General features: G+C 34.1%; 3 protein-coding genes across 8 annotated transcripts; 2 read left to right on the top strand and 1 right to left on the bottom strand.

Moving 5' to 3' along the window:
* Positions 1 to 647: 647 nt before the first annotated feature.
* LOC105324877 (uncharacterized) lies at positions 648 to 12,217 on the top strand. 5 transcript variants are annotated; one of them, XM_011424102.4, is made up of 9 exons: positions 659 to 1,255; positions 6,696 to 6,755; positions 8,580 to 8,676; positions 8,951 to 9,082; positions 9,737 to 9,936; positions 10,203 to 10,407; positions 10,533 to 10,644; positions 10,923 to 10,952; positions 11,776 to 12,217. In XM_011424102.4, exons 1-9 carry the CDS (start codon positions 1,022 to 1,024, stop codon positions 12,026 to 12,028), a joined length of 1,323 nt encoding a protein of 440 aa, XP_011422404.3. In that variant the 5' UTR covers positions 659 to 1,021; the 3' UTR covers positions 12,029 to 12,217. The 5 variants fall into 5 exon arrangements, with proteins under 5 accessions (XP_019921301.3, XP_011422405.3, XP_011422404.3 ...); XM_011424104.4 differs by lacking the exon at positions 659 to 1,255 and adding an exon at positions 3,311 to 3,464; XM_011424105.4 differs by lacking the exon at positions 659 to 1,255 and adding an exon at positions 5,313 to 5,388.
* Positions 12,218 to 12,290: 73 nt separating this feature from the next.
* On the bottom strand, positions 12,291 to 20,007 carry LOC105324876 (phosphatidylserine lipase ABHD16A). 2 transcript variants are annotated; one of them, XM_066076773.1, is made up of 19 exons: positions 19,864 to 20,007; positions 19,528 to 19,584; positions 19,022 to 19,175; positions 18,046 to 18,131; positions 17,865 to 17,932; positions 17,451 to 17,534; positions 17,215 to 17,288; positions 16,973 to 17,013; positions 16,759 to 16,860; positions 15,397 to 15,510; positions 15,136 to 15,304; positions 14,935 to 14,994; positions 14,685 to 14,748; positions 14,499 to 14,555; positions 14,301 to 14,372; positions 13,999 to 14,072; positions 13,581 to 13,679; positions 12,953 to 12,999; positions 12,291 to 12,658 (listed from the first exon to the last, which is right to left on the bottom strand). In XM_066076773.1, the coding sequence occupies exons 1-19, from the start codon at positions 19,936 to 19,938 to the stop codon at positions 12,548 to 12,550; spliced, it is 1,608 nt and encodes a 535-aa protein (XP_065932845.1). In that variant the 5' UTR covers positions 19,939 to 20,007; the 3' UTR covers positions 12,291 to 12,547. The 2 variants fall into 2 exon arrangements, with proteins under 2 accessions (XP_065932845.1, XP_034301220.2); XM_034445329.2 differs by having other exon boundaries at positions 14,935 to 14,998; positions 15,140 to 15,304.
* Positions 20,008 to 20,266: 259 nt separating this feature from the next.
* LOC105324875 (calcyclin-binding protein) lies at positions 20,267 to 23,916 on the top strand. Its single transcript, XM_066076775.1, has 6 exons — positions 20,267 to 20,626; positions 20,941 to 21,145; positions 21,689 to 21,785; positions 22,823 to 22,925; positions 23,262 to 23,374; positions 23,545 to 23,916. The coding sequence occupies exons 1-6, from the start codon at positions 20,612 to 20,614 to the stop codon at positions 23,684 to 23,686; spliced, it is 675 nt and encodes a 224-aa protein (XP_065932847.1). The 5' UTR covers positions 20,267 to 20,611; the 3' UTR covers positions 23,687 to 23,916.
* The last annotated feature ends 1,103 nt before the right edge of the window (positions 23,917 to 25,019 follow it).

The raw sequence follows: 25,019 nt of genomic DNA, 5'->3' as shown, positions 1-25,019 counted from the left end.
TGTATTTTCCCATGTGGACAGACGTATGTTCAATGATGGGGGGGGGGGGGTAGTTTGCTTGCATGTGATTGACGTCTTCTTAATGGCTTAATTCCCAGACATTTGACAGCAATACAGTGAACTTATCGGCCCAAAATATCAAATTATTTGAACAGCCCAGCACTAGCATAAAGTACTCTGATAACAACATGTATATTCGTAAAGGGTGCACAATTAACGCAACGTCCATATTGAACAGGAACAAAGGAAATTAAAGAGCGTCAAATTGTAGATATAAACTGATAGGGGTTTGACATAGATCAACCTTCGCCGGGGGAAATGGGCGTCGTTCCCTCGGTATCCATGGAAGCGCGACCATAGCAACGGGGAGTCGGGTAAATGATATAAATGTATCAAGTTAGATATGATAAAACGGTCCATTGTTTTATGACAATGGGTTTTTAAAGTGAGGTCATTAACAAGTTGGAGCCATCGGTGCATAGTATTCTGGTGTCGAATAATTCATACCTTGTCGGGTTTTCAATTTGTAATAAAAAAACATATTTGGTTTATTTAAAGGGAAACAATGGTTTTAAGTTTGACTTTATATTATTGTACATTTGTAGATAACGCTTCTTGCACCGAGTAAAATTCCTTTTAGAAACTGTCTCTAGAATTGTTGATACTTGCGAACATAAGGGATCTGTGTATTCCATATTCGGGTCAAACCTTTAGGCGACCTCTTATAGAATTTTTATCAAATATGCAAATTAGATCAAAGTGATTAGCAATATATCTATGCTGGTGTGTTATGTGGAGGAAATACACATAGTTCTTTAAATCGTCTTAACGATTGCCAGCGATAGAGATTTGCTCCTTAATGCGCTAAATGCAGAAACAAACGATTAATACCAATTGGGAGTACTAAAAGACACAACAATGGATTAAAAGTGCAGTGAGAAGGTGGCACAAATTGGAGAGAGTGAAAAATTCGGAGGAATTGAGGCGAAATTTTTATTTCGGCAGTCTGTGAAAAGCGGACATGGCCGCTGAAGTAGCCAATGCTCCGATCAAAACGGCGATGGATATTCCTGATCCGATTCCCCCGGGAAACTGGATGGCCCGACAACTCCGGATGCTGAATGACAACAGCGAGGGACTGCTCCCTCCGTCCGCCGGATCCAAGCGCTCCTGGGACAAATACAACACTACCACACACAAGGATTTCTTGGGGCCTAGGGAATTCCAATTGGAGGAGCCAAACTATGAAGTGGAGGTAAGAATCTTTATTTTAAACCTGTGTTAAGCTACATAAGTGGACTAGTACTTCCCTAGCAACCAAAATCCACGAGCTTTGCCAGTAGTGTAACGTCTATGTTACGGTCGCTTGTTTTGTTATTTAACGATATGATAATTAATGTTAATGAACAAAATTCTCATTTATATGACAGCATGCAACTTTTGAATAAAATTTTATGTGTATCAGTTAAGCCATTTAATGATTCATTAAATCTAAAATTTACAAAACACAATTTTCTCTACTTTCTCTTCTCGCGGCGATATCAATTTTTTCTGCGTAACCTAACTATTTACTCTCTAATTCTCGACGCAATACATTTATCTGTAATAAAGTAATTTCATCATCAATCAAAGTCAAGCCTGTGTACCTAAACAAGTGGCTATGGAATTTTCGCGAAAGTATTCAATACAAAACACTTAATTCTAAAATCATTTTGCCTGGTCCAAACTTGTACAAAATGGGTTGTTAAGCCCCCGAAATCTTGAGACCAAGCTTAGAGACAGTTTCTACAAATTCTATGTACAGCAACTTTAATGATCCTATAGTTCTATTACACTCCGCTAATACGCATGCTTTGTGGGTCGTGGAATACACTAGGTATAATAAGATTTTTGCCTTAGGATATACCATACTTAAGAAAACGTCCTCAAAACGCGCTATAATCATATCCATTCTTATCGATTTCTTGAAGTTCCTGTGTAATTATCGTTTATAAAAGATATGCATTTTGAATTTTTTGTCCGTATTTTGGAATTCAGTTTGCAGAATTTGTAAACACGTTGAAAAAGTTAAGTTGCATTATCTAGTTTGTAGGACCTCGGTGCCCCTGACAAATACGTTATTAAACCTCCATTTAATCGTGTGTTTAGTCGGAGGAAATCTTAACAACTTGTAACAATGGACCCAAATATCCTCCACCTTTACAATGATGATACTCATGCATAGTACAATGTATATATCAATTGTATTTTACACGTTCAAAGAGGGTATTTAAAACGTGTTAGTCTCTTCACTGTCTGTAAATCTACATCGTGATGTGAACTATTTCCCATCTGTTGTACAGCAGGAACGTAGCATCATGCCCCCCCCCCCCCCCCCTTACACTACATTTTTCTAAAATTTACAGATAAAGAGTTCTCCCCCATTGTTATGGGACGTATGGTAAAAAAAAGTGAAAAACAGAAAAGGGCAATAACTCAAATTCATCAAAATCATAATCCATTACTTTTTTAAAAAAATGTTTGCTGCGCGTTAAAAGTCAAGGCATTTGACTTTACCTTTCACCTAGATGAAGAAAAAAAAAGAACAACTGCATTTATTTCACTGACTTTCAAAAAAAAACAAAAAGAAAAGGGAACCTTTATATTTCACTACCGGCCAAAGTCAATAAATCTTTTGATTCAGAATTTGTATAGAAAATTCTGTATGGGACAACAATAAGACAGCAATGGTTCACCTGGCCTTTATCCGCCCCGTAATGTAGACTATGGAAACTTCAAAGTAATGAATAACTGGGTCATTAAGTATATGGCTTAAATACTTCACCCTGATTGATTTCGAGATATCAATTCCATAATTACAAAGTATAGTAATAATCTTATCTAGTAAATATTCATTTATTTTAGTCTTACATTTAGACTCTCTCTCTCTCTCTCTCTCTCTCTCTCTCTCTCTCTCTCTCTCTCTCTCTCTCTCTCTCTCTCTCTCTCTCTCATCTTGTGAAGAAACCAATGTTTAATATTTTGTTATAAATAATGTTCAATATTTTGACATATCTAATAAGTACAATGGAAAAGCCTTTGTTGTGAGCGATCAAATCCGACTAATCCAATAAAATACAATAAAAATGACCGTCTTAAATCAAACAAATCGAATCAAATGAGTTTTATGTATTTGCCTTATAGGTTAGTTCCCTTTCTGCCGTTAAATAATAATTTTAATCCAGATAGATTACTTCTGTAGGTTTACTATTCAAACAGTTCTTATCAGACTTAATTCACCAATCTTTTAAGCCTAAAACACAGACCAGTGCATATAACATTAATCACTAATGGGCTGACTTTATTCGGACCTAATGTACGGCGAGGATAAGGCAGGGAGCGGATCTAAGTGGTTCAGTGTCAGACTCTGGAAAATATAAAGGATGCCGGAGTCCGAAAAACTTCCGGAAATAGTGGTCTCTGTGGTATGTACATACTAGAAAAAGTTAACAGTCTTATACTAGGTCTTGAGTTCCGGTATATGGATTTTTACTAGATTTTCATAGCTTTAACCGTGTAAAAAATACAAACTATTGATATCATATCTTTTATATGAAGATGGAAGAACACATGAACATTAAGATGGTAAAGGAGACGGGATTCGAAAACGACAATTGAATTAATATTACATCTCCAGTGTTCTAGCTGCCTCGGTCTGAAAGCACGATGAAGTCCCATTGGTTTTTAGAAGTCACGATGACTTTGTTCGTCAAGTACTGCGTATGTAGTTATACACATAAATCCCTGACAAACAAAACGGAAAAAATAACATACCAAAGCTGGTTGAAGGGTTTTGAGCCCTTTTTTTGCCGCCCCCCCCCCTTTCCCCAATGCTGTAAGATCTATGAAAGTTATCCGTAGAATTAAAGAGTGTTTGCAGATATATTTAGTGCTTTTAGTAAAACATATACAATTTGATCGATAACTTCTGGCCCCCGGGCCATAAAACTTAGACGAGCTCACTTTCGATCTCAGTCTCACTTTTCCACTATACATTCCTTTTGTAAAAGTGAGACTGAGATCAAAAAGTTTTATGGCCCCCAGGCCTGGACTGCAGTCTTTGGAAGTAAGTGTTATAAATATGAAGGAAAACAAAATAATTAAAGTTCTGGTATATGATTAGAATTTCGTGCTTGAACCCAAATCATGTCTTAATCGATCTAACCACTTTATCATTTTGGTCATCTAGTAGTCTACATATCAATGAAAAGAAGTTGTAATATTTTTTGATGTAAATATAAATATATATGAATGTGATATTTTAAATTGATGGTTGTAGGCGCAGCATGCGCGGATCTAGAAGGGCGGGGTCCCCCTTAAAATATCAAAATTCCTTAAATTCACATATTGTAAAATTATCGAAAAAAAGCCTCCCCCGGAAAACACAGTTATCTCTGAGCCCCTCCCCCCGAAACACAAAATTATAACCCCCCCCCCCCGGAATACACAATCATCCCCCCCCCCCACGGAAAACACAATTATCCCTCAGATTCCGCCCCCCTCCCCGCCCCCGCAAAAAAAGCCCATGGACACATGCACCTGTATATCATACTATAGGGTAAACTGTTATTACAGAAACAAGTGCCTGTGATTGTAGAGAAGGGTTGGTAATCTTCAAGTTTTACTGCTGCAAATCATTGATGAAGCCCATACTGTCATAAAAGTCCCGAAAAATGAAGTATACTGCATGTAGATTTTGGTATGCATGTACCATGCAGTCGATCTGATTCAATATTTGAAGTGCAAAATTGATATATTGATTAATATCCATCAAATAGATCGAAAGAAGTTTTCGGGTATATAGGGTGGGTTTTTAATTTTTATTTTTCTTATGCATCGGATCCTTTCATGCGGTATTTTCATGCCTTATTTCAAAGATTTGCCCATATTTTCGGAATTTAATAGGAGTTGTCTTTCTTTCAAAGAAAACCCCCAGGAGAGTAGTCAATTTGGCAAAATATCTTTTGAAGATGAGTTTTGCCAACACTTCAAGATGAATTTTGCCAACACTTCAATATAGTGACAAGTTCGATTAATTTTTGATTAGGAAATCAATTAACAGGTACATGAATTTCATATTCAATAAATATACACTTTAGAATGATCCTTCAATATATGTATATTTTATCGAGGCAAGAAATCGTTAGACATCAAGACATCGTCCTTTAAATTCCCAGGCGTACGCATAATGACATGTAGCCCCATTCAAATAGTTCAACGGCATTGTTCAAGAACAAACAGAATTTGAATTCGATCCGAAGCTTATCTTCTCATTAAGTCATTAATTACAGTAATGTGCAACGTTGAATTGTTTTGCTTAATGCAAATTTAGATATGGTGCGAGTATGGGTAAGTCATTTTGATCAGAAAAAGAAGAGAGTTTTTCATTGTTGCATTTTCAAAATATGACCTAAGAACAATGCTTTTAGGTACGAACCATTATCCGAAAAACATTGATCTTAATTATTGATAATTGTGCCTATTATTTCAGTTTCTATAAGACATTGAATAATTCCTTCGTTTGTCTTTGAAACTGCATGCTACCATTGTTGTGGGTTGGTTTTTTTTTTATATCCGAATTCTACAATCTCATTGGTCATATCCAAAGAGATTTTTAAAATATTGTCTCTGATGCCAGTCTTTAAAGTGTGTGGGACATCTATCGATATCAATTTGGATTAAAGTATACATTATGATTATTAAAATTAAAATACTTTCACCATTTTAGAATTTTCAAATTTTACAATAATAAACCAAAAATTACGTTTAATTTTTTTTGGGAAAGGTAACAGTTTTAAAATCCCCAGCGGAATTCGAACTCACGACTTGCAAATCCGTAGGCAACTCTCTAACCCAATGCGCTAGTCTGTTAGGAGACAATTTTGGAAAAGAAACTATCTACAAAATTATACATGATTTTATTGTGTATTTTGATAATAAAATAATACGTCAGAACATGGAGGTGTCGCATACCACCTTAAAGTATGTGGATTTTCGTCCGTCCTTCCATCTGTCTGTCTGGACGCCTCAACCTCGACAATATTTGGTGAAAAGGGTCTTTACAACTCAAGATTACTAAAAAGGTCAACAGGGTCATTTTTTACGGGGTAATTTTTTTTTAACCAATAAATTGCATCAAGACGCAACTGAACTGTAATATTGGCCCTATGAGGACATGCATATCACTTTGGTTCGATCGTTGCAAAGCGTTTAATTAATATGCAACTTGAGATTCGTAAGCTGTTATACAATTTACCGAATACCAGTAGTCATACTCTCATTAACGACCCACTCTTCCCCAAATCTTCATTTGAAATGCTAAAGATTACAGTGAAATCACCTGCACTTTATTGTACCTCGTTCTTCTAAAGAGAAAAAAACCCCTCCTAATCAACGCCGATAATCTTCAATATTTAGGTTATGCTTGAATGATAGAAGCAATTAACAAATATTGATATGTGGGATCAGAATTTTTAATTTAAATGGCTTAATGTTTACTGTCACCACTCTCGGTAACCAGCCCCGCAGTGTTGTCATTTAAAGCTACCAGCCCCCGTTTCCTCTCTCTATGTGAGTGCAATGTTATATGGAATGGAGTGGATGGAATTTGTGTTACGTTGGTTCTAGTCATCTATCTGTCTGTGTTTTTATTGTAGCCATTCCAGAAGAAGAGGGAGACAGTGGCGGACATCATGTTGGCCCCCAACAACCGCCAGGTAAGATTTCACCCCCCCCCCCCCCCCCCCCCACAACTCTGAAAAGTTTGTGACGTCATTATATCGCACTTGTTGACAAATTCTTTAATTTATATTATTACAGTTCAGCATTTGTATAATTTGCATTTTCTACATATGGAATGTCATTCCAACAAAGAATGTTTTAAAAAAAAAAAAAAAAAGATCTCGAATCATCACAAACCAGAAAAACTAATATTTCGTGTAAAGAGTTAGTTCCATAGATATATGCATCAGAGAAAATAATTGTGTACAATTTGTGTGTTGACTATTATTTGTAAAAATATAAGATAGGCAACCGCTGAAATAATTTGATTTTTCTACAGAATACTGCTTGAATTATAGTCATCAAAAATGTTTTCCTTTAAGGTACACGTGTATTTGTAATTATCTGTAATTCAAACCCAGACTGAATCTGTTTGTAACATAGCGATATATAGAGGGGTTTCTGTGGAAACTATGGTCTGTTCTAGCATTTGCGAAATATATACACCCTAGGGCGTATAAGATAACGTTTACAGAAAATTATGATCAATTTGAAATGCTAACATTGTATCGTAAGATTCTTAACAGCATGCTCATTGTGAATTTACTTTATATTAGCATTTCATTTACAAAATGAAATGATTTTTGACGATATTGCATAACATCATAAAGCTCTCCGTGGGCACACATTGAAATGAAAACGTCTAAAGCCATAAATTAACGCTGTCATTGTGTGGACATTTTAGAAAAACCTTTACACGATCTCACCTTAAAACCCAAACTATGAAAATAACTATAGCTGTGTCTTTAACACTGCGCTATGCAGAACTTTAAACTCCTTCTTTCAAATGAAACGGTTTGGTAGGAGACCAAAAGAGGCCTGGATTGACATATTTACAATCAGGGGTAGTTTTTTAATGATCAATTTCTACTCCTTCTCTACCATTAAATTCCTGTCTAATTCAACAAACAATGTTCCATTATTATGGCTTCATTTCTCTTGTTTGCCAAACACTGCAGTTAGGGTTTGTAGTAATTGCAGTTTATTGACCAAATGTCGTTTGACTCATTTCAGCTTCTCGCTTCAAAAAAGAAATAATAAATTGCATTCATGGAACTATGTACATTTTATTCATACCCCGGAATATTCGAAATAAAGCCCAATGATAACGGGCAGTAATCGATCATTGATAACAATGTAGCATTTGATTATGAGAATGAAAGTTTGTTTTAAGGGTTTTTTTTTCCTTCACAGTGCCAAAGTTTTCTTTTAATGCCTGACGTCGATACCATACCGGTATTACATCCATATCCTTACTAATAGACATATAGTTATTAACCTATCATAGTTTGCGCTCATGATCGCTCTTATATATAGGTAAAAGTCCGTATCTGTTTCCAACTATACCTCAGCAAAACGGCACACAACATGGGGTATATATGAAATATCTTATGCGACTTGTCAGCTCATTTTAAATGTAAATCTTGTATAATAATGGTTCTCCCTTCTCTGTATAAACATAACAAATGCGTTATTGCTTCGCTCGTTCCACAGGCTTTCGGCCTTTCAGTTTGATAACCTCCAGCTGGGTACGAATATTAGCAATGACACGCCTGAATCGTAAACTTTTTGGCGCAAATAATTTCGTATATATGCATATATACCTGCATTCACTCAGTTACAATGCAAAGAAATAATATATATCGAAATGATTCTTTGTCGAAAATCAGGTTTTTTAACTAAAGATTTAGTATCAGAATAGACAATGCAATGTGTAACGATAGTGTTGAGATTAACCCCGTGTTTTTTCCACTTTGCAGACGTTCAACAACTGGCAGATGCCGTCTCGATTTTCATCCACGGACGACAAAATCGAGCACTATGATCCGCCCCTTCACCTCAAGTCTGAACAGACAGGTATAACCAAATCACATCGAAAAATGGGAAGGTCTACCTGATCTATCTAATTAACAAAAAAGTAACATCAAAGACGTGAAAGTCTTATATATATAAGTATATACATTAACTTATTAACGAAATCCAGCATGCTTAGTAATACAGTTCTGTCTCTAATTGGAGAACTCATATACATGTATATATATATAAGTATATACAATAACTTATTAACAAAATGAAGCATGCTTACAGTCCTTTCTAACTGGAGGGGTAAATGATTCTAATCAATTAACAGGATGTGGACTAGAGACAGTCGAGGAAGAGATGCAGGCCTTGAATATTTCCCCCACCCCTAAAGCACCGTCCCCAATTAAGCGATCACTGACCAGTTTACAAGGACCACAGAAAGTTAATAGAGAAAATTCACGTGAGTCAAATTAATGGGGAAAAAATCCGAAAGCTGCGTGTGTGTCAACTGAAAGTCAGACTGAGTTTTAGTATTTCTTTTGATTTATACCGATGCAGTGCATATATCGACCGATTTTGATTCGTTGTAACTGTAATTAGCTATATCAAAAAGGTTTATACCACAATAAATGTAATCGACTTTGTTATAATCGTGAATTCGTTTTAGGAATATTCGCTTCCTTTGTGTTTCACTGTACTTCAAGTTTGAAATCAATATTGCTTATAACAGACATTTTATAGCATTTTATAGAATAGGTGTTGCTGGTTGATGGATATTATTCATGTATCTACAAATGAAAAGAATATTATAACAGACTGGATTAACACTATAAACATGTAGTTAAACTTACGACTGCCTTCGCAATGAAAGTTTAAATTAAAGTTAGATTTTAAAACCTTATAATATGTACAGCGATGATGTAAACTATTCTAACATTTCTTTTATTTGTATTAAAATATACTTCCTTAATTTTGGTATGTCTGGATAAAGAAGGCTCAAATGTGATATTGAGAATTTACATTTATGGGCACCTACAATTTGCACTTATATTGCACAGTTAGTTTTAATGATATCGGTGCTATATACATGTAGTTACTCTGTATTTTCGTTTAGTACCAGAACTTCGGCTACGATCCTGCAGCCCCCGTAAAGACCCCGGGATGAGATCCCCCACTAAGCTGGGTGACCTGACCCGGTCTAGTCCCGCTCTACTCAGGAGCAAGACCGACATGCACCACAGGGTACCCAACGTGAACCGTAGTCTGACCAACCTAGGGGGTGCCACCGCACAGGAAGATATAGCCCTGAGACAGGTAAACTGATTGTATTTTATAGTGTTCTCTAAGAAATTATGCTACTGTATGCAGTATGTTACTGTAAACCAACAAATATTTGCGACGATTTTATTTCTCGACTTAATGGTATAATGGTTCGCGGTGAAATTAATTTCGCGAAATTTTAAATTTTAGACAATTAAACTATGACATTTATTTAACAAAGCAGCCAAAAAAACCAAGATAAAATAAACGTTCGTAACTTTATACAATTTTTTCATCCTTTAATAACAATTATATTTCAGGAATTTAGGCACTCTCTTCAACCCCAAGTTTTAGATAAAGCTGAACAATGGATGAAACTGGCTCCCAACGCCGACAGAAAGGTCATAGAAAAAGTTCTGCGCATGGCTGAAAAGAGGCAAAAGATAGAGGGAACCCTAAATAAAAGTTTACAACCTGACGCCAAAGATGTGGTGGACAAGTGGCTCCTGGGTGCAAATGATACAGGTAGACATGTGAAAATACATTTACTATAATGGATATGTGTAGATATATATTGACTCTAATGTCTGAGTCTTTGTAAAATATTTAATGTACATATAATAAATTGTGAATTTCCAACTGTATTCCAGAGCGCCAAGTGGCTCTTCGGTTCTTTAATTCTCTCGCTGGTGAAAAGTTAATGGGTAAAAACATTTCGGAGCAGAAAAAGAGATTGGAGCAGGTCATCAACGCCTTGGAAAGGTAATGATTTCAAAAGTTAACCGGTTATTTTTCGTAATGTACCGAATTGTTTAAATAATTTTAACCTAAAAAAAAGCTGTGTTCATTTAGATGTATACCGGCCGATATATTATGTATAGTTTATCTTACTTATTTACACTTACCGATTGTCAATGAATTCGTGACATTGTGATTGGCCAGGGTTAAAGTTGTTATTGGATTTAGTAAAACACAAATGAAATTGAACCTACAAAATGTTTGTTCAAAGTTGTTATTAAGCTATACATTCCGTTTTTCAGCGAGAACGGGAGATTTCCTAAAAATTTACGGTACTGAAATTTGATAACCTCGTAGAACTTGTATGGTTCTCTCCTATACATTCATCTTCTAATTTTACTGTATTTTTAATTCGCCTTCTGTATTTCTCCTTCTACCATATATTTTGCCATCGTTGGAACCGCAGAGCTAGTCTCGCATACGCGTTTACTCAGTAAGCGTACGCGAGACTGGTCATGGGTCTCTTGCGTACACCAAACTTTACACGTCTCTTGTAGATTTCTTGAAGCACACATACACCAAACAATTAATGTCTTTTCTTGAAGCACAAACAATAATATCTTCTATTTTCCATCCACTTACTAACACTATAGAAACGTATGAAAATAAGACCCTCTCATCAGCGTAACTATGTGACGTCGTATGACAGAGTTGTTCACATCGTCTGTAAGATAATCAAGCATATATTTACCCGAATAAAATTACATAAATAGAAAACAAAAAAAAATAATAAATGAAGTTTTATTTCAGAGTTTAACAATCATCTGAGCAAATACACTTAATTTAGACTGCTACATGTAATTGCTGCGTCTTGTTGAATACGATTTGCATTTTATTATAGTGAGATCTTAGCAAAATTACAGCATTATCTATTTTAACAACATCCTTTAACTGGTCACGAGAACTTTTAAACTTGTATTAACAAGAGGTATGCTTCTTGAGCGTATCATAAAAAGTATATTTACACCATTTTGACGCACCTTTCTTGTCTGTGCAGTGTGCACAATGGAAATTGGGTATATGCAAGCACTACGAATTTTTAACAAAGACATTACTTAACTTGAGGTGTAATGCATATTTTTTGCCTTTTTGCAGTGGAAAAGGAAACGGACCATACGCCGATACCAGTAAGTTGACAGTCAGGGGCAAAACGGCGCAGAAGAATTCGCGCTTCAACCACCTACGTCTGCTGTCTCCAGGCACGCGCAAAGAGCGCTGGATGCACACCACGTGGCACCACCTGCCGGAGTACAGGAATGATGACGTGGTGGAGAACTGGAGCTCCCACTACATCCGCCCGCACGCCGTCATACCACGCCATTTTGTCATCCATCCCGACTGGGGATAAGATTTTGAATACCGTTTTTAGCAGTTTATTTTAAACTGTTCTATTTCCTCTATGAAGTTTTATTCAACAGACTGTGATATTTTTACTGCTAAACTTTTCAATACTAAAACAAAAGGGTTTTTCTTGTAATCTTTTACCTGTTGTGTATATTTTCTTACTGTTGTGATATTAAATGGTATAATTTCTACATCTTTCGTGTTGGTTTCTTTTCATTTAAACATGTAAATACGTTACATGTACATAATTTAAAAGTGAACACAAATTACATTTAGAAAATTTCTTTTTACTAGCAATTTCTGACAAACAAGAAATAAATACATATAAAATTCTTCATTGATTACTAAAATATTGAAAAGTGTATAAAATGACAACATTTATACATCATACATGTAATTTGTTCCACAGCAATGGAGATCAATTGGTGATATTTTTTTTCTCTCTCTAACACTGTTCAACAGTGTATAGGATCAACTACAGTCGTTCAATGCTTTGAGCAGTCACTGATGTATGTAAATATAGTCATAAAAACTTAGGCTGGTCTTCACTGTCTGGAGTCCAGGGGGTTTTGAAAAACGAAGCTGGAAGTGGGTTACAGTGTGTGGAGTCAAAGTCGACCATGTAACGAGAAGCCTGAAAACAGGAAACAAGAATGTCATTTAATTACAACACTTGTCAGGCTTATGCTGCATGTTGTATGATGTTATGACCAAATCAATTGTTTTTATCCATGGATCTAGGAAAGTTTAAAATTAGATTGAATGGTTAAATCACAGATATAAATCTTGGTTTGGGATTTGATTAAACAATTTTAAATGCTTCTATATACATCACTCTTAGTCTTATATGAGTTAAAGCTGGATGGCTTTATCCATAAAGGCATCTGTTTTATTGTTTATAGAGTGTGTATGAAAGGACTTTACTTACTAAGTATAAAGTCATTTTCTTTTTCTCTTCTTCAGAATAGCCTTCTCCTGAAAAGCATATATAAATATACATGTACATCATTATTTGCATCAATGACAAATCTTGAAAACTCATATGATTATTGTATCTTTAAAGGACTAGAAAACATGGCATGTCACATTTAATCTACAAGTAATGAAAATGCAAAGTATTCAATGGTTTTCCTAGCTTTCTTTCTTATCAGTCCAGTAATCAAACTAATATCTATACAATTCATATTCATCTATAAATATAAAAATCAATTACAGTAATAGAAATGTATATATAAAGCTAAATATTTCCCAGTTTTTGGTATTTTTTTGCAAATTCAAGATTTTTAAGAATAAAATACCCCAGAAACAGGATCAAATATCCATTAGTCCTAATTTCTTAATTTTTCAATCAGAACATTTAGTTGATCTAGTTCAGTTCATTTTTTTAAACTTAATCAAATTGTACATCAACAAATACAATGTAGTACATTAATGTTTATACCCAATTTTACTTCATTCTGGTTTTGTGATTATGATATTTAGAGAATGAATCGCCTACTGTTCATATTTTTCAAACAATGAGGTTAGTATCACATGTATCTATACCTATAACATACCTATATTACAAGGAAATGTATCGGAGTTGCTCCGTATATAGGATCTAATTTTGGCTAAACATTCGTCTTCATCCACCTCATGTGTCTGCCATAAGTCCTCTGTAGAAAAGAAAACCAAGCAATGAATGCAGCAAAGCTCTATACTCCATAGATCCCCTTACAAACTTGCAAATCGTACACCAATGATTTTAAATATTGCTGTTTTACCAGGTAATTAGATTTTATGATTTGTCTTTAATGGTAAGAAATTCACACTTGAACAAAGTAATAAATATGTCAATTTTTTCTAAAACTGCTTTTAAAAAAAATCTATGCATTCTCAAAAAGAATATTTCATAACATTTTTCTATTACATGTATGACTGATAAGATTTTCTTTTTACGTCTACCCTTGGTGTAATATAATGAAATCTACAGACCTTGTTGAGGTTTCAGCCTGGCTAACCAATCAGCTAACACAGCCAGGGTACTATCATCTACTATACAAGGGTATCTGAAATAAAACACACAGATTACAGGTACACACAATCCATTCACTAGCAACTACACATATATCATACACTGGTATCTGAATTAAACAGATTGCATATTTTTAAAAATTGTAATGATAATTTCTTATCAGGAATATCATACCCAACAAATAATTTTGAGCTTTCATATCTTAATAGGGTTAATTTATGATATCCTGCATTTTTCAGTTTATTGTATCTGTAGAAGTTACCTATGTTGTAATAACTTGATTAGAAGATAGTTTCCTCTGTTGGAGTATAGTTTCACTCCTGTTGGGTCAGACCTACAAAAAATATAATACATGTACTTAATAAAATAATATTAAAATGAATGATTGCAACAAACCATACATTCAGTGTACAGTTCATTGGAAACTTTTCCAGAAAAAGGGTTGGTAAATCAGACTAACTTAGTTGTGATCATTTCATCCCTGGTTCTTCTTATGAGAAGTACAGGACCTGAATATCTATGGGGAAAAAAACCCATTAAATTCATTTTAATCTCATACACAAAATCACAAATGTCATCTCACATTTTTTTTAAATAACACTGAAAGAATGTATACACTTTTTAACACAAGTAAATATATACAAACCTGATAAGTTGTTCTGCTATATCTAAATTAAGATATGATCTAACTGTAAACTCTACAAAGTTTTCTGAAAAGACACAAAAAATCTAATAAGAAGTCAATTTGAAAATGATATTCAGTAGCTATACACTGTACATCATTATAAATTTTTAAAATCATGCTTTACACATTAATTTGTGCATATTCTTGCGAATGTCAAAACTTTTACTATATAAAATAACAAACACATTACCATGAAACAAATTTCTCTTACCAAAATATTCTGGCATTCTTGCCTGAGCTAATGGGACAATATCGTCAAAAGTTGCATCTACTACCTGAGAAAGTTCAGGGAAAATAAAATGACAGATTTAAATTTAATATGATATCATAAGTTCATTTTTTATGATACCATCTTCATCTACCGTAATAGCATTCATAATTAGGTACCACCCTTATTTTCCTCAGCATGTACTTACAATGTATTTTAAGTCTGGGTAGTTCATTGCTACCCATGATGCAGTATATCCACCAATGGACCATGCAAACACAGAAATGTTATCAGGAGTGAAACCCAAGCTATCGATAGCATACTGCATAACAGCATCTACAGCATTTTGTTCTTGAGAAGGTAATGGAATACCCTGTTGAACAGAAAACCATAAAGAAGTCTGAGCTTTGATACTGTAAAACCAGTAATTTTTATCATTCATTAAGGAGGAAGAATATTACATACAGTGCTCCCTGAAAACCCAGGGTGGTTCCATCCCAATACAGAGTAGCCTCCCTCTAATGGAGTCACAGTACAACCAATTTCATAGAAACCGGCATTACCCTCACAACACACAACCTGCATCAACAACAGAGAGAAACATTAGTACCCAAACTGTACCCATACCTGTATCTGACATCTTGTCATCTTTTACAAAACCATTGCCAGTCTTATTTCTACTGCATACACTACAGCCAACGCGGATCCCGTATTTTCCCGCGACACCGTGATGGTGTTTTAATCTTTTCCGCGATACACCGTCGCGGTATTGTCATCGCGGTGATCGCGGGGTCACGATTTTACCGCGATGGTGTAAGACACCGTAACAGGCGTGTTATCTGTATTAGGGATTAAACCAAGAAGGAGGAAACAAGCGCTGTTTTAACTATTGTTAGAATTTAGATATAAATATTATTAGAAGAAAATTCATTATTCTCTTTGAATTGTTTTTAACAAAAACTTCGAGAAAACTATTGCTACATGTATTTTGTTAATGTTGTTCAAGAGTCCCAAACATAGCAATGTATTACAAAATCATGCATATATGTGTACTTGAAAATTAGTTATATTTTAAAGTATTATTTTTTGCATATGATGAGTTGAAAATATGCCACAGATTTAAAGAAGACAAATATTCCGCGATGTACTATTATAAGGTCGCTACCGTAGGCATCAACGCAACGTGTATGTTATCCTCAATCTTACTCTTATTTAACTCATTGAATACTTTCCGGCCTCTCTCTCTCTCTCTCTCTCTCTCTCGTTTTAAATAAATACGATTATATGTACATTTAGGACGATCGGTGTTAATTATAGTCTAGGCAACAGTATGGTCAATCATGGACAATTATCACCTTGCAGGACAAGTGTTACCTGAAGAAAATCCCGTAACACAGGTCCCGCGTCTAATGCCTTGAGCCATTTAAATGACAAAGTAGGTGTTAAACTTAGGTAACGCTTGCATATTCTGGCCACTTGGAGTATCGAGAGTAAAAGAACAACAGATAATGAATAACGGGACTGCAGTTTGACTCGAGGGATCAAAGGTTTTGAGAGATCAAGAGAGTAGATTTACTTGGTAATATTGGGGGGTGGAGGATATGAACCGGAGACTCACTTCGAACAAATAATGCATAATTCAGACAGGTACATTGACAATCAGTCATCCCTGTGTTTACGGGTGTGTAACTATTACATAACACTTCCTGTAAGAGAAGTATGTTTGAACATGGGATTCTGGTAAACTTCTTGAACATCAACATGAAACAAGTTATATGCTATCATGGAAAATCAGTTCATACAGTGCAAAATCATCAATCCACTGACCAAAGTTTTTCCATTCTGGTTCCCTGACTGTCTCCGGTCCACAAACAACACATCTATCTCATTCCCGTCTGCTGATAGAAGTTTGGCTCGTTTTCCTTGTTTCTAAATGATAGTAAAAGCAAGCATATACAGGGGAGTCTGCAAAATCTGTATAGGAAATTAAATATTTTAGCATTGAAAATGAAATGAAATGATCATATGCAATTCGACTCACTTCCTCTATTAAAGATGCTCTGTTCTGACTTAAAACAGGACCTTCAAATGTAAGACAAGAAGAGTTTACTTCAAAAATGTGTCCCTCATCAAAATAAATCCACAAACCTAAGGTAATAACCTTCCAAAAGAACATTCTGTCAACAAAAAGGTTTTTCAAGTAAATGAAACCAGCATAGTTATTATTCAAAAGGAAAGATTTTTTATTTACTTGCTGCCTAAATTCTGTATTTTATCACTCACCCACTAAAGAGTTAATAAGAGCTGTAGCCCCTGGGTAAAGCATCCGTCTCCCAAATGTGTGTACAGCTAAGTATCTACATGTATAACATATAAATTCAAAAAATGTTTTGTCTATAATAATGTTATGTCTAATTGTAACACTTTCCTGATAAAAGAAACACACACAGAAAATGAAAAAGTTCTTAAAAATTTAAAGCAAATTTACTAATAAAAGTTCTTAATTTGATAAATCTTACCCAAGAATCCTCTGTGGAAGATTACTTATGTTAAATTCAGTTAGCTTTGGTTTCGATATTTGTTGATGGATTTTCTTCACTTCCCTTGATTGTAAAGAAAAGTTGTTTCAATGTGCATCAGTGTAAGGTACATGTACATGTTGCTGCCATAATGTATTTATATAGCCTTTCCAATTTTTTTTCACAGAAGAAAAAATAGGAAGGATTACACTATTGCAACAATAGTGTGGGAGAGAAAATGACATATATAACCACTATATAACCACTTGCCAAGAATAAATACCAGTACATTCACAATACGTCATATTTAGAGTTAAAGTTTTCCTCTGTATGGCCATACAATAGGAAACAAGTATTCTTAATGACTTGTGACAAGCATATAAACAAACCAGTTTCCGTTTACAAACAACATACCCATTTTCTCCCATACGCCAATCTACTGGCCATGCACAAAACTCAAAGTCATATCTAGCCAACATTTTCTGCAAATGAAGAATGAAGAAACCATAAATGTGTCCATTATCAAATATTTTAATGTAATAAAGGAACATTCAGTACAAGGAACATTCAGTACATGTCTCTGGTCAACAAATACCTTGTTTTGTTGTGTGAGTGATTTCTGGGCCGCACTGAGCACACTAAGGAAGGTGAGGTAATCAGCATTGCTATAGCGACCAAACCCTACAATGTCATTTGGATGATTTATATCACATGAATAAAGTATTGTGTCATATGTCATTTTGCAGAGAACAAAGGTGTTAACTTAATTGATGATGATTATATTTCTTCTTTCTGGTTATGAAGCTAATATCTTGAGCAATATTTTTTATTTTGATATGCTATGTTATAAATGATCCATATACATGTACTATCAAACAAAGTCAAAGAATATTTTTATTGGGAGCTGATTTTAATCAACTCTCCTATGCAGTTACTCAGACAAACCGAAAGTGAAACAGTGTTTGGACCTAAGCACAAATCATTGCTGCTGACAAGACTTAGTTTTTGAAAATAATTGATGAATTCGATGTAATGTATGCTAAAGCATTGTTTTTCAAGGAAACTTATTTATAAATACCTTGAAAATAGTCAGATTTTAAATGGTACAAACAATTTAAATATTTTTTGTAGTCGTATGTATTCCTACGCCAGAGTTCAATATAGTCTCGTTCAACTCGACGCTTGGCTGTCTCCGTAAATCCTTGTCAGAGATTTACTGTGTCAGTCAAGCGTTTGGTTAAACGAGACTATAGTTCAATATTGCTTGGATCCATACAATTTTCGAGAAATATTTCTATCACTGATACATAGTTTGATTGAATTAATTTTATCTTTAAATATTATCTAACATTATTTATATGGGGGTTTCACAACATTCTTGTCGAAAAAGTCCAAAAATTCATATTATAAAAATGTGCGTAATTCAAATTAGAAACTACATGTACTTGTCATGCAAAATAACATATCAAATAAACATCGAAAAAATCAACTCCTGTCAGTTCTTCAGTACTTTGATCTCTTCAACCCCTCCCCCCTTTCTAAAATATATATACATGCATTGAAATTTATACCTCTGGTTATATAAGCCACGGTATAGATGACACTTATTGAGAAGGCAAACTTTCCTATACTTATGAGTCCCTCTGATGAGAAGTATCCTCTTCTGTACAGGACAGTCAGAACTACAGGGCTAGTCCAGTAGGTGAAGGACATGCAAAACCGAATCTGTAAAGAAAGCAGAATCATTCATTCTAATTATCTTAGTTATTAAATGAATATATTATTTTATTAATACAAACATCATCAACAAATAGGTAAAGTCATTCCAGATGTATTGATATATCTACTGATACTTTTATAATGGTTGTGGTGCTTTTCTTTTAAAATAAAAGTTTTAATTGATTGAAACAATTCAGAGGTTTAAAAACCTACACAAAATAAAAATATGATCTTGAAATTTCTAAGGTATTTAATATGCATGTTGATAACCTTCAACACATTTACCAAATTTTGCTTTATTTCTTCGATTTTATCTTTAAATCTTTTATACATCATTACAAAATTTTTATATACTTACAACGCTAATAAATTTATCTCCTGTTGCTTCTACAAGATTAGCTTGATACACTTTCCCCTGAAATCAAAGAAAATATACATCTGATCAAAATACCTGAGTAATTTCTTTATTTAGACACTGTCTTCTGTGTATCGTCATTTTTTGAAAGTGTTAATTACTTTAAAAAACTATTGAATGGTTCATTAAGATAAAAAGGATAAAAGGATAAAAAGTCATTTTTCATTTTCTGTCAATTTTCTTTTGTTTATTCTGCATAATCATATTGCAAATGTTGCATAATTAAAGAACACTGTTAGAAAAAAATGAAATTCATAACGTTAGCTGACACATATTTACCGGCCCTTCGTCGCTGGTAAGTTGTCTTCTAAGTTTTGGTCCCCTAAGACAGGCTAACATTTTTTCTAATACCATGTTGATAGAGAAAGTGGAGAAGCCTTGGGTAAAACTATTGAATCTAACTACTGAAACAACATTTTGAAACAATTTTAAAGTTATGCTGGTTTTAATTGAAATTTAACACATATTGGCCTAGATAATTCTAAATATTTTGAAAAGTTTTTTTAATAATCAATGAAGACACACTTATGAAAAATGATGACTTTTATTGTAGTTCTTAATGTATCTAGCGTTATACAGCCCTTTTGATCCCGAACCCGACCTAATTTTGAAAAATAATTACGATTTCATTTTGAAAAATAATTACGACTAATTTGATTAATCTCATATATAATATTTTTGGAAATAAATCTGGAATACAAACGGTCAACTACAGACAGTAATTTGTGAGTTTGATTCAATTCATATTTGGTGATATTCGTTTCCGTCTTTAGTGCTACCTTTCCATGAACCATGCGTACATGGTGATGTATGGTTGATAGGATTGTTGCTTGTTTTTAAATTATAAATTGCCTTAACAAAATTGATGTTCAGGAAAATTGAGTAAGGTTTGATCTAACCATCGTTTGCATTTTGAATTCGTGTGAAGAAGTCGTAGTTAACAGTTGAAAATAGCCTGTTCAGTTGTGCTCTGCTGAAAACGAAAATAGAAATTCGGGAGACGATTCTAGAAAGGATATTGAAGACCATGGATATTGGAGAGGTAAAGCAATTTCTAGTTTTTTTCTAAGTGTCGATCAAATTAGTTTGAATGTAGACCAGGTGCTTGGATCTTATCTAATGAATTATCAATATTCAACAGTTCAAATATATAAAGAGAGAGAGGGAGAGAGCTTAATATTATCATGAGCATGTGATACCACGATCCAAATTTTGCAATACTCCTTTCTGCATTCTCGACAGTATCATCAAAATGAGTTATATCCCAGATGGTATATGAATTTGAAATGCAAATATTGAGAGATCAATCTCCTAAACAATAGTAATGCTCAAAGTTCATTGATTTAATTTCCTAAGCTTCGTCAAGATGTTGAAGAAATGAGAGATTTGTTGGTAAAAGCCACTCGATCTCGAGTGAAAGATATTATTGGTGTTGAGCTCAGAAAATTAGAACATGAAGTATCACGACTGGAGAAAGCAGCAGCAGATCCCGTCTCATCAACAGAAGTACCACAGAAAAAACCAAGGCCACAAATCCAAACCCAGACCATCACTAATTATGGTCAGTATTCCTGTTTTGATATTCTGTGCTATGAAAAGTTATATTGAGTTGAGCCTTTCTCCAGGAGCAAAAGTGGGTGTTTCCAATGGTTTTTCCACTGGGAAACATAGAGTGCATGCTTGCTAAAGTACCACTTTTAATTAATAATATGATGTTTGTAATTATAAGAACAAACACATATGTAAAACCAATACTTGAGAAGACCTGCATTCTATACTATCAAAGGCAAAATATGAAGGAAAAATGACAATACATGTATTTTCATTTGTTTCAAAATTGCGAGAATTTGTCCATTTTTGTGACGTCATAAATGAACAACTCTTGGACAATGATGACTAATATCAAGATAAATGTGACAGACATCTTCTGTATAACGTTTTATAAAGATTTGATTTTGATACAATACTACACTAAAAATAAAAATTTGTTAAAATTGGGGGAAGATAATTGACAATACCAAATATAGTCCCTTGGTAACCATTGTATTATATTTATTTACAGCATTTAGAAAAAAATATCTAAATATTCTGACTCAATTTTCAGCTTGGGACCAGTCTGATAAGTTCATGAAGATCTATGTCACAATTAAAGGAGTGCATTCTCTTCCAAAGGAAAGAGTTACCTGTGAATTTGGTAAGAGGTATGGAAAATGAATTTTTCTATTGATTTATGGCTCATCTAACATAATATTGACAAGTTTTTAATTTGTATTCATTCAGGTCAATAGAATCTTGCATTAATAATTATAGATGTATATATTAATATATTTGTTATTTGGACATATTTCATAAAGTAGAGTGTGTTAACAATCTTGTCATAATTTTTTATTCATGTTAATACTTGGTAAACAATAAGCACTATAGTTACACATCAGGGATTTCTAACTGCATCAATCCAATGAATGAATCAGAACTGAGAGATACATGTACATGTGACCAGTTGATTTGGACAGTTTTAATTGTGATAGTACACTACTGTAACAGAATCAAACTTTCATTTCATTGATTCTCCAACAAACTGAAATACAGAATATAATGGTAACTTGTCCTGAGCAAATATCAAATAATATCATCAAAGGAATGTCAGATAAAATCATCAAATAGAGAATTGTAATTATGGATGCCATTGAAAAAAAATAATCATTTTATTTGTGTTTTGATGAAGATATAAATAAATATATGAATTCGAAAATCAGGAAATGTTGAGTGATTTTATATTCCAAAAGATTGTGCCAAAAGGCACTTAAGCTTAAAATCAAAGCTTTTTTTCATCAAGATAATCAAGAAATATTTTTTTTTATGTAAAACATACCCAAACCATTCAGAAATATACCAGCTGTAGTTTTGAATTCTAGATAATTTTATTAGATATGGAAATGGGTAGGTAGAGTGGATGTGAATATTAAAAATTTAAGAAATAAAGATTGTTTTATTAAACAAGTACTTTGTAGTAAACTCAGTCACAGGAATATATGTCTATGGAAAAAAAAATGATAAATGTGGTAATAGTTTCCATAATTTTGTTCTGAATCAATGCCCTTCTTAGAAAATATGAACAGATTTTTTGAGACTATTGAATGAGCATTGCTGTAACTTTAAATCAGTTTGGGCTGGATCGTTTGGTCAGAAATTTAGTAGAGTTAACTCCCATTGTATGCATGGTCGTTTTCTGTTTCAGGTCCTTCAGATTACAAGTGGAGGAGGAGGAAAACAAGCGTCGTTCTGAACTGTACATATCCACCCTGCTGGAGGATATCAACCCCGAGGAGAGTTGGTACAAGGTAAGACATTAAAAACATTGATTTTGGGGGGATTTTTTTTATTGGGGGGGGGGTATAAGTGGGGGTATTACCATATTATAGTTCAATTGAGTTACCCGGTAATTGAAATTAATGAAATCTGTCATATTTAACACTTCCCTATCCCCACCCACCACCCCTCCCCTAAACATGGTGAGGAAGTGGCTATCTGACATTAAGTATTTCTTGCATGAATTTTTTGGGTTTGGGGATGAAGGAAATGAATTACATTTATCTTGAAAATGTTGGTATGTGTTTCAGTTGGTAAGGTGCAAAATACTGTGAAGGTAACTGATAATTTGTTCAAAATCTTTTAAGTTGAAAACAGATACAGTGCTTCTGATGCTCAAAAAGAGTACCACAGGAAAAACATGGCCATATGTCACCTCTGGTGAAAAGGCAAAGAAAGCCAAAGAGGACAATGAGAAAAAGTAAGTCAGGTTTTAGAAAAGAACACTTAAACTGTGGTTTGTCACTTCAAGTCTGTAAGGAAAAAACTAAGACTGAAAATTTCTTAACAATTTTGTAAGTTATTAAAAGTAACTGTGAAAGGTTTGGATTATTCAGATTATACAGACTTTCTGATGCTTCTTTTGTGTAGGCCGAAAATGGATGATGACAAGGACCCTAATGATAGCCTGATGGAAATGATGAAGAAGATGTATGATGAAGGGGATGATGATATGAAGAGGACCATCGCCCAAGCATGGACCCAGTCCAAAGACAAAAAGGGTGGCCCCTGATAAGCCCCAACCCCCCTCTCCAACAGACCAAAGTTGATGGGCATGTCAATCAAATTGCTGTCACTCTAAAACCTATGAGGATGAGACTTTCTTAGTAATCATTCATGCATTTCATCCTGTACATGTACCATTGTGTGATGAATGTTTTTGCAATTACATGTGTATCACATTTGATTCATAGACAGTAGATTTGAAGCTAATAAACTACAATATATTATGAGCTAATAGAATGTAAATTATTTTCTTTGGAGATATTTTTTGTGTGTGTACAAACAATACAGAAACGATTGACTGATATGGGGATTTGCCGACTTTCTTTGCATGAGTGTACTTCTGACACCTTCGTTTTTGTTTGAAATTACCGTTTCTAGGTGATGTGCTTTTAGCCTTTGTAGTTTATTTTTGTAGTACATAAACGATAGACCTTGCTCCATAAATTATTAAGAAAGACCAGAAAACCTTTGAATCTTATCAGGGAAACACGTCGAAATTCACGCACGAAAGACTCCAATAATGACAGTTCAATACAGTCTTATACATTATTTGAAAGGGGTTGTTATGAATCATGTGAAGTTTAACCGTGGAAATAAAATTTTACGCGAGAATGCAAGTGAATGCATTAAAAAAGTTCAAATAATCTCCGCTAAAATTGCAAGCATTTATAAGGCCGTCTATGGGACAACGAGATTTCAATGTGGATGAGAGAGTACATTATATTAAAAATATCTGCTGTTTAAACAGTTTGAATTGAACAATTTTTTCACAATTTATTGCATTTTGATTTTATTTTTTTTACAAAGGTAAAAATTATAACAGCTCTAGCAGGTTTCAAGCTCATGGCTTGCCAAATGCGCTATGCATTTGAAAAACAAGATTTAGGAATAATATGAATATGATTATTATTAATTTGGTTGTTAATATATGACCAAGTTGGGGTGACCTTTGCTTTTTTTTAATTTTAAAAAGGGATTTTTTTTGGGGGGGGGGGGGGGTCACGTACAGACGAGAGTTGATCTCCCACCAGGTCCTTGTTTACGCCCTGCTCTCTGATTTCGAAATCATTTGAGGTCAAACATTTGCGATGATGGATGACTCTGGATGTTGTGTTATGAATAGAAAATTCAGTCAAAATCTGAGTCATTCTGTAATATGGTGTAAATTTTGGTATTGTCCGTATCCAGTTACACTGTTTTTCCATGAACAACGGATGATTTGTGGGAAAAGGGTGATGCGATCACGCTAGCGTATTCCTTCCTTTTCTGTTGAGAATCATTTCCTTGAACAGAAACCTTTGAATGTCGTCTTTTTTTGTACTGTCTGTGCATACTTTAGA

This window comes from Magallana gigas, chromosome 2 (assembly GCF_963853765.1).
Source record: "Magallana gigas chromosome 2, xbMagGiga1.1, whole genome shotgun sequence".
Classification (NCBI taxonomy): domain Eukaryota; kingdom Metazoa; phylum Mollusca; class Bivalvia; order Ostreida; family Ostreidae; genus Magallana; species Magallana gigas.
Note: the sequence above shows the minus strand (reverse complement) of the source record. Positions and strands in the feature narration are given on the sequence as shown.

Coding starts and splice junctions, on each gene's coding strand:
- LOC105324877 (XM_011424102.4), top strand. CDS start 1,022: ATGGCCGCTGAAGTAGCCAATGCTCCGATCAAAACGGCGATGGATATT. Junction 9,083..9,736: donor AGTTAATAGAGAAAATTCAC/GTGAGTCAAATT, acceptor ATTTTCGTTTAG/TACCAGAACTTCGGCTACGA. Junction 9,937..10,202: donor AAGATATAGCCCTGAGACAG/GTAAACTGATTG, acceptor ATTATATTTCAG/GAATTTAGGCACTCTCTTCA.
- LOC105324876 (XM_066076773.1), bottom strand. CDS start 19,938: ATGGTATTAGAAAAAATGTTAGCCTGTCTTAGGGGACCAAAACTTAGA. Junction 15,511..16,758: donor ACCAGAATGGAAAAACTTTG/GTCAGTGGATTG, acceptor TTGTTGATGCAG/GTTGTGTGTTGTGAGGGTAA. Junction 14,073..14,300: donor ATCAAGTTATTACAACATAG/GTAACTTCTACA, acceptor GTTTTATTTCAG/ATACCCTTGTATAGTAGATG.
- LOC105324875 (XM_066076775.1), top strand. Junction 21,146..21,688: donor CCAGACCATCACTAATTATG/GTCAGTATTCCT, acceptor CTCAATTTTCAG/CTTGGGACCAGTCTGATAAG. Junction 22,926..23,261: donor CCGAGGAGAGTTGGTACAAG/GTAAGACATTAA, acceptor AAATCTTTTAAG/TTGAAAACAGATACAGTGCT.